General features: G+C 36.0%; 1 protein-coding gene across 1 annotated transcript in view; it reads right to left on the minus strand.

Moving 5' to 3' along the window:
* Positions 1-1032: 1032 nt before the first annotated feature.
* The window catches only part of LOC113817694 (uncharacterized), a 9576-nt gene continuing 608 nt past the window's right edge, over positions 1033-10000 (minus strand). Inside the window, exons 2-3 of the mRNA XM_027369771.2 lie at positions 7224-8004; positions 1033-2742 (exon numbers count right to left, since the gene is read on the minus strand). Coding sequence (XP_027225572.1) covers positions 1217-2742; positions 7224-7785 — 2088 coding nt within the window. The 5' untranslated portion in view covers positions 7786-8004 and the 3' untranslated portion in view covers positions 1033-1216. The remainder of the gene's footprint in view (positions 2743-7223; positions 8005-10000) is intronic.

The following is a 10000-nucleotide window of genomic DNA, read 5'->3' on the forward strand; positions in this document are numbered from 1 at the left end:
AATATTATTATTATTATTATTATTGTTATTATTATTATTATTTTAACAACCATAATAATATTAGTAATAATAATAATACCAGAAAAAAATAATAAACACAATGGTGATGGTGATGATGGTTTGAGGAGGAGGAGGAGGAGGAGGAGGAGGAGGAGGAGGAGGAGGAGGAGGAGGAGGAGGAGGAGGAGGAGGAGGAGGAGGAGGAGGAGGAGTAGTAGGAGTGGGAGGAGGAGGATGTTAATGATAATGATTATAATAACAATAATAGTAAAGGTAATATGATAATGATAATAACAATAATGATAAGAACATTAATAATGATAACATTTATAATGATAATAATGATTAGATTAATTGTGTGTGTGTGTGTGTGTGTGTGTGTGTGTGTGTGTGTGTGTGTGTGTGTGTGTGTGTGTGTGTGTGTGTGTGTGTGTGTGTGTGTGTGTGTGTGTTCGTGTGCGTGTGCGTGTGCGTGTGCGTGTGCGTGTGCGTGTGCGCGTGTGGGTGTGGGTGTGGGTGTGGGTGTGGGTGTGCGTGTGCGTGTGCGTGTGTGCGTGTGCGTGTGTGTGTGTGCGTGTGTGCATGTGCGTGTGTATGTATATATATATATATATATATATATATATATATATATATATATATATATATATATATATATATGTATGTATATATATATTTATACTTATATTATATTATATATATATATATATATATATATATATATATATATATATATATATATATATATATATATGTATGTATATATATATTTATACTTATATTATATACATATATATATATATATATATATATATATATATATATATATATATATATATATATATATATGTAAAATGTATATATATATTTATACTTATATATATATATATATATATATATATATATATATATATATATATATATATATATATATATATATATATATATTTATGTATATATACATGCTTCAAATTACTGATACTGATAATAATTTCTGTTGCAAACTCAAGGAGTTATAAAACATTACCAATACAAATACTTTTTATTTTATATTTTCATTATGGACTGCGTATATCAGAATCTGATAAATATTCTTTATATAAAATAAGAAACTCAAAAGTTTACTCATATCTTGTATACATATTTGCATAGTTATACCTTAAATCAAATGCACTAATAATGGCAGATTCTTCAGTATTAATGTTCCTTCTTCTTCTCACTGATTGCCTCTGATAACATGGTACTGTACCCCATCAATTTCGACCATACTGACATCTGGGGGTACAACATAGGCCGGGAGGCTGAGGGCTGACCTGATGGTAGAGAGGCCGTCACTCGTAGTGTCCAAACTCAGAATAGAGTCATCTTGTTTGTGTTCTTGATTATTCTTTAATGAACCTGTTTTGCCATCATTGTTGACATCAATGTGCATGAAGGCCACTTCAGTAGCCTCACTACCTTCCGTGACCTGGATGGACTCCTCTTCCACTTGCTCACTCTCCTTCACGTCCTCAATTACCAGCCCATGAACTTTAAGGGCATGAATGCGGAGTCCTCGGGCCGACGCAAACGTTGTGTGGCACACCTGGCATGAATATGAACTTGCCTGGATATCCTGGTTCAGGATACCTGTCTCACTTGGCATTCCGACTGTGACTTGTCCACCATGAACTGCCTTTTCATGGGAGCTCAGATCACTGTATGAAATGAAAGCCTTGAGGCAAATCTTGCAGGAGAATTGTCCCTCTCTGTTCCCACCACAGTTGTGGTTTTCAAGACTGGATCTCCTTTTGAAGGTGCCCTCACAACCACTACAAGAATAAACCTTTCTCATACGGTGCATTGCTCGATCATGAGCCCTGAGAGCAGTCTTTCTATGTGTGATGAAGTTGCATTCTTTGCACGCAAACACTTGAGCCCCTCTTTGATTGTGTACATTCTGCATATGCTTATTCATCTGTGACTGGAATGTAAACCTTTTAGGACATTTCGGACATGATAATCTCTTCTCCATGTGCTTGGTTTTCATGTGCATTTCCAGTGTGGCCTTGGCAGAAAACACCTTGTTACAGATGGTGCATTCAGACTCATGGTTTCTTCTGTGAAGCCAGAACAAGCCACTGCATCCTACCACCATTCCACATATCTCACATGGACCAGAAAATTGGGTGTAGTGAGTCTGCAACTGCTTTTCACCAGAGTATACTCTCCGACAATGCTTGCACTGAAATGGGTATTTTTTGGCTTGCTGGTGGTCCTGATGACTTCGCACAATGTGTTCTCTAAGTAGGTGGTTTTTGGAGTACTGCTTACCACACACTTCACAAATAAAATTCTTTTCCTTAGAGTTTATAGGTAGGCGTTTCTTCTTCAGCTCATCTCGGAAAGCTGACTCAAGATCAAAATTCTCCTCGTCCTCTTCATCATCTGTTATCCAGTCGCCATCATCCATTGTCTGTCTCGTTTCTTCACCTTCCTTCCTAGTCGTAATTTTGTCTTCCAGCACATTATCTGAATCCTTTTGAACATCCTCCTCCTCAACTGTCCTGACAGGAGGTGCTGGGTCCTCCTGCAAGCCTTTCTCTTGGGTGTCCTGGGAGCCTCTCCACTTTTGTCGGTTCCAGCTGTTCCACTTGATCCTCTTCTGCTTCTTCGCCATCTTCTTCCAAAACTCTGTGTCATCATCTGAGCTGAAGTCGCTGTCAGCATTCTTCCTCTTCTCTCCCTTCTGGTTGGCCTTAACTGTGCAATAGTAAAGGAGAAAAAAGGCTAGTTAGCCATTTCTAGATACCTACCATTTTTTACAATGCTACTAATACTACTACTGCTATTGGTACTACTACCATAGATACTACAGCAGTATTGTAATATCAATAACATGGTCTACATGAATATTAATAAAATTAACAACACCAATAACTGTAACAACAACTGTCAAAATCACAGGTAATGACGTCTACAAATTGAACATTTTTTTCTTTTTGAAGTTGTTCATAACATCGGTAGCATTCTCTTCTTGCAATTTAGCTGACCAGTGTTAAATCCTGCAATGCTGACAGTGAATGGTAACCCTAAACATTCCTTGCACACAGTGAGTAATTTAGATGCAAAATAAACAGACAGCTTGTCACAGCAAAGAATAACCATTGTAACAAATGGAATTAAACTAAACTAAACCATCTAGGCTAGATGCAGAGAAGCAATTGCAACCACAAATCCAACAACAGCAAAAATCACAGGGCTTGAAGTTTCAGGGGATAATTTCAGATACTGAAAAATCTGATGAAAAATGTTGATACAAAAATGGTTTTGTCTGAAACAAGAAAGGAAACAAGGTGCACTCATGAGGAAATGTAACAAACATGTGTACCATCAAGAAACTGCAAACTTGGGTTGTATTGATTTGATTTGATTTTTTTACACATGGGTAACCCGTACTTGTGTAGCATTAACAGCAATGGATTTATGGCTATAAAGATCTTGATATTAAAGTAAATCTATTGTAAATATATTCCAAATTTTTCATTTAGAGTTGGAATGAGACAAATTTTTAAAGAAAAAGTTGCAAAATAATTGTAATTCTGGTAATGTTGACAATGTGGAAGTTTCAAAGAAAAACTCAAAATGTACAAAGAAAAAAAGCAAGACAGTAAACTAGGCATGAGTCTAATCAAACATTAGAAAAAGATAATGTAGGTGTTGAAATGAAAGTAGGAAAAGGTTAGAGGTAGCCTGCATGACATTATTACGGTCATCCTCGGAAAGTCAGCATGACATCCTACAGATATAACTTCAGAGGAAGAGCAACTAATATACAAGAGGGTAATTAACCTCCAAGAAGGCATACGTATAGTAGTGCATGGTCACTGTCTCTTGTTTTAACCAAATGATAACTGGCGTCATACCGGTACCACAAACCAGGCACTGCACACAGACAGCCATTCAAGTGAAAAATTAGAAGCATGGGAAACATGTGTTGTATCTACTCTATGCAATGTTGACTATCATATGTGATCTGTCAGTTAATGAGACTAAAAGGTGACTAAGCCTCTTTTGATGGGCTGTACCTCCTAAAAGACTGCAGTCAAGGTCAAACAAGTGACAAGAACAGAAGTCATCTGGTATGAATGCCTTAAAAGTTAAACTCCTGGTCATGATCAGGAACTTGCTCTCCTAAAAAAATACATAAAACACCCTCACAAAATAGGAGTCACAGAACATAAAGACAGATTTTGTCAATTTACCCACCAGCATGATGAAGCTCTGTGCTGTATTCAAATGTACAGAATTAGCAATGTTTTATTTTCTTGAATAGAAAAGTTTGTTGAAGTCCCTGTTCATGGCAAATACACCCTATTGAATTGCAGTGCTTAGTATTGTCTAGATAACTTTTAGCTTAATAAAATTCATATTCTTTGCATAACCAATTAACTGAAAATAACAACCACTCAGTATGGATGGAGTTATGAGTGTCAAAACTAACACAAATGAACTAGGGTAGCTTCACACATCCCCTCTATCTTTAAACTGATGTCGCTGGGTGTGACATGTACATACATGCCATGCTCACTTTGAGTTTAGTTTATTAACCTAATGCCAACAAGAAAATGTTGCATTCAGTTTAGTATTTTGTTAAATGTTCTGAACATATATGGCTCTGCCTGTGTGAGGCTACAAAGAGTCAATTAGTAGATCTTATGACCTCACCTTTCTTTGAAATAGTGGAAAAACACTTGTTTTACTAATGATATCAATACTGACACAATTATTTTTGTTATACACATTATAATTACTATATGGTCATTGACATTACTAACAGCAGTATGAAATGCTCAAAAATGTTATCGAAAATGAAGGAAAAGGGTAAACAGGTGAGACAGGTAGTTCTTGTAATTGGCTCATTGGTGACTTAGTACTTGTGGAGCCATCTATATGTATAAACAATCACCAAATTAAACATACAGTGGGCATGGCATGTACACAAATGCCATTCCCGCCAGCAAGTGGTTAAACGCCTTCATATAGATGGTTCCACAAGTACTGTCATCAATATGTGAATTACGAGCACTATCTATCTCACCTGTTTAACTATTTCCTTGACTTTCGGAAATATTCTCTGGTATCTTATATTGCTTATAATAATGTCAATAAATTTATAATAATCATAATGTCTAAAAATATAATAACAGTCGTAATATTGACAACATTAGTAAAAAAAAAAAAAAAAAAAAAAAAAAAAAATCCCAAATTAGGTGAGGTCACATGGTCTACTAATTGAATTTTTAGTGGCTTAGCGCTTGTGGAGCCATCTATGAACAGACATTTCATTAAATACTACAGTGAACACAACATTTTCCCAGTGATGTGGGTTAATAGCACTAAAAGCATCACTATTAATTTCTTTTCGTCCTCTAATTCCAGAGCTCCTCCCCTCTACTAAAGCAGATACCAGTAGGGCTTGGATAGTGCAATCCTTTGCCATTTCATGCCCCCAACAAAACTACGATTTTAAGGCAGCACAGACTACATGGCAGGGTTATCAGGGGCTTCAAAGGATATTATCCATCTCTTTCACAGCACGTATCTTCATACTTGGCAGGCTTGCATTTGGCAAATTCACATATGGCGACCTTTAGCGACCAGGTATATGGCTATCAAAAATTGACACAGCCACCATATTATCCCCAAAAGTAAACTGAACATGGCTTTCTTCTCGGCCAAATACTGCAGATGATCGAACAAAACATGAAACACTGTCACTCCCAACTATCCTATCTTGACCACATGCCGTCAGGAAGGGCATGTGTGTATATGCCATGCCCACTGTGTGTTTCATTTAGTCATTGTTTTAACATATAAATGGCTTGACAAGTACTAGGTCGCCAATGAGCCAGTTACACGAAGTACCTGTCTCACCTGTTTACCCTTTTGCTTGATTTTTTATAATATTTTCTAGCATTTAAAACTGCTGTTAGTACTGTCAGTAACAATATATTAATTATAATGTTTATGACAAAAATAACAGTATCAATATTGATGGCACTAGTAAAAAAAGCATTTTCCCATTATTTCAAGGAAAGGTGAGGTCACGAGGCCTACTTATTGACTCCTTTGTGGCTTAGCTATGACAGAGCCATCTTTGTGAAGAAGCATTTAACAAAAGAAAACTAAATAGAATGCAACAATTTCCCAATGGCATTGGGTTAATAAGTGGTCAATTTGCAAACAATTAGGGAGGAAGCCAATACAGTGATCATACAAACAAAGGTAATCTTGAAAGTAAAAAGAAAAAAATACAAGTATCACAAAAGAAAGAATTTTACAAGACACTTCACATAAAACAGAGCAAAGGTGATTGAAATGTAATACTTGGAGACAAACTGTCAGCAATAATCTCTCTCCCATTATCATTAACCCATTGGATTTTTTATGATCATTAAAAACGTAGCTGAGGGTCATGTGACAGGAATATTCCTTCTTGGAAACATAAAATTATAGAACATTAGCATTTTATATAAGTAACTTATAAATGCTAAACATGCAATATTTTCTTCAAAGTCAAATCTAACATTACATTTTAATAAGTTTATTCATTAGGTATTTCTTAATTCCTGGCAAATATAAAATAAAGAGAAAAAAACGAAACAATACTAAAGCAAACAACAGTAAGCTACAGTTTTCAGAACCTATTCATATCCCATACCATTGCATAATTGATAAAACTCCATAAAAAAATACTAGCGAATAGTGAAAACTGTAAAAACACGAGAGCTAACTGCCAGTTAGTATAACTGGTAGAGATAAAGAGAAAAACAGAGAGAGTAAAACAATTAGAAAAGAGAGAAAATCAGAGAGACAATTAGCATAAGAGAATCAGAGAGAGACAAATAGCATGAGAGAATTAGAGTGAGACAATTAGTATGAGAGTATCACAGAGAGACAATTAGCAAGAGAGAATTTGAGTGAGACAATTAGCAAGAGAATTAGAGAGAGAGAAATAGCAAGAGAGAATGAGAGAGACAATCAGCAAGAGATAATGAGACAGAGAGAAAAAACAAGACATGGAGATAGTGCAACAATGAGAGAGCATGAGACAATAAAATAAACACAATAAACAGCAGGACAGAAGGGAAACGAAAGGCAGAAAGATACAGAGCAAGAGAAAAGCAGAATAAGAGTGAACAAAGCCAAGTTGAATAATAAGAACGCCTTTCCACACTAACCTTTCTTGGATACCTGTGCTTGCTGATCGACTCCTTTTCTCTGCTGCTCTAACAACGGCCCTTGTTGACTTGCTGTTTGGTTCTGCTGTTCTGGTGGCCTTCCCTGCTTTGCCGCAAAATTTCCTTTACTCGCTGGTCCCTGGTCTTCAGCAGTTTTCTGGTCCTCTGGTCTTTCCACTTCATCATATGCATCAAAGTGGTCTTCTGCCTGGATACTGTCGAAGCTGTTCTCATCCTCCTCTTCTCGTCTCGCATTTTCGATCACTTCTTCGATGGTCTGCTGCAAATGGTCCATCTGCAGTTGGCTAGACTTTGTTCCCAAACTGGACTCTGACTGACTAGTTTCAGGTTTATTGACAGCTTTGCTATCTAACTTAGGAGACGGTATGTAACATTGTGTGGCAGCTTCTTCACTCGAAGCATAAAGAGTGCAAAAGAATATGGGAATGTCAGTGCTGATACCATCTTCAAGGGCTGTCTGGCACGAAAAGTCCTTGCCTTTGGGATCTGGCGCATTGACCGGGGATGATTTCTGTCCCCCTTCAATCACTCGGACAATCATCTTTGTGATTCTCTGGTGAACTTTTCATATCAAAGTCTTGAGGAATGTAAGTAATTTCATTAAATATGTAAGATAATTGTAAATCCTTCTTTTTCTTTCCTCTTATTTCCAAAAAAGAAATGTATCAAAAATACATGTGTCAAGTTAAAAGATGGCTTGCAATGCAGTCATTGAATACCTTTCATCAAACTATAGTCTTCAGTCTTGTTAAAATTCAACCTGCAAGAATAAAAATTCGTTAGTTTAGTCACCTACATATAATTCCAAACAATACTATCAATAATAATAATGACATTAAGAAAACATTAAAATAAAAAAGAGTTGTGCATTCTTTGTACCATATTTGCATAGGTGAAAAATAAATAATTATAGGGGTGCAATAATTTCACAGATATAAAACTTATCCTTAGTCACAAAAAAGTGGTGACTAAAGGTTTATATAAGCTATCTACATGAAGAAAATTAAACAAGACCATTGTGGCTGTATGAATGCACTTCCAGTCCACACTGGTTAAGAATGAAGGTGTGCCAATAAGTCTATATGGATGAATTTATTTTGCTGCTGATAAAAACAGCACACTGAAAATTATTCCCACATGCCCTGATGGAACAATTGGCAATTGTTCACAGTGTATGAAAAAATACAGTTAACTGCCCAAAAGCAATAATACATAAAAAAATCTAAAAAGTAATTGATCAATTCTTATTACTAGGAACCCTCACAAAAATCAAATCTAAAAAATTATTAATAAATTCATATCATTCAGACACTTTGCAAAATTCAAATCACGACAAAAAACAATATACAGATTTCTAAAAATCTTAGTTAGCAAATGCTTCAACAGCTACCATACTTATTTTAGTGAAGCTTCCGTTGCACACAGCCACAGGGTACAAGGTAGTCTAAACTTTGCATGTCTTGGACAGAACGACAAAAAATAATCTATTATATTTCCTTCGCAAGTTTATGATCAGAGAGTTATACAACAAGTAATACTTGGCATACATTTACATGGTGACTGCACTTAGGGAAAATCATTCTCAAAAAGAGAGGGGAAAAGTATATTCACTGACAAATGAAATAATCTGTTAAAGCAATGTGAGAAAATGGGTTGCGACACATGTGACATGGTGATTGTGTGGGGGTCAGGAGGCAGAGCCTGCGGTATGTAAATAAAGTGATCAGGCAGGGTCTAGGGGGCTAAGTCTCCATGTTATGAAGATTTTTAGTTAATTCAGTAATTATTGTGAATTCCTGAGTGGCTGGAGTAACATGAGCATAGTTTCATTTGGGTGTATTCACTTTTTAAACAATTCATAATATTTTCTATTATTTCCTGAATTGATAATTTTGAAAACAACAGATTCACAGATATCACATCAAGAATAATGGAAACAGAATAATAACTGCAAAGTTAGATGTCTGTGTGAAACAATAGAATTACTCTTATTTCTGTAGTAATAGAAATGAGACAATATTTTTTTAAACATTAGAAATACTAAAATCTCTTTTAACTTTGTAAAAAAAAAAAATAAATAAATAAATAACAAAAAAATAATAATAATAATATTTTGGATATATTTGCAAATATGTGTTTTATTGTGTGGAAGCACCCTCAACCCCCACATTCTTGGCCCCGATAGCAGAGCAGGGCACGAAAGGTACCAGGGAAATTGCAGGATAAAATGTAAATAACATAAACAGAATCAGTCACTATATTGTTTAATGCAGAGGGCTGTGCCCCCTGCAACTCTCCCAACCCCCACTCAAGAAAGCAAAGAATCCTCCACATATTCACCACAGGAGAGAGCATCACAGAGACTTGGCAATGCTGCTCCCGCATGCCGGTCATACGCAGTGGTTGGAGGGCAGCAGCCCGCAATATAGTGACTGGTTCCATGTATATCGTTTACATTTTACCCTGCAATTTCCCTAGTACCTTTCATGCCCTCCCTTGCTATCAGAGCCAAGAATGTGGGGGATTCTGTGCAATAACTTCTGTACATTTGGAGACTAGACTGTCAGAGGAATCTAACAATACCAAAATCATCATGATCTGTTATCCAGACTTATAAGAAAAAATTACCTAGCCCAGGTGAGGATGAGACTCAGCTTAGCATATCTGACTTATCCTTATCCCTTACTTCAGCTGCGTATTGCTACTATTAACAAATTTGGTATTAGTGCCTTCTATCAAAATTGAATAATAATATT

This window comes from Penaeus vannamei, chromosome 12, assembly GCF_042767895.1.
Source record: "Penaeus vannamei isolate JL-2024 chromosome 12, ASM4276789v1, whole genome shotgun sequence".
NCBI lineage: Eukaryota > Metazoa > Arthropoda > Malacostraca > Decapoda > Penaeidae > Penaeus > Penaeus vannamei.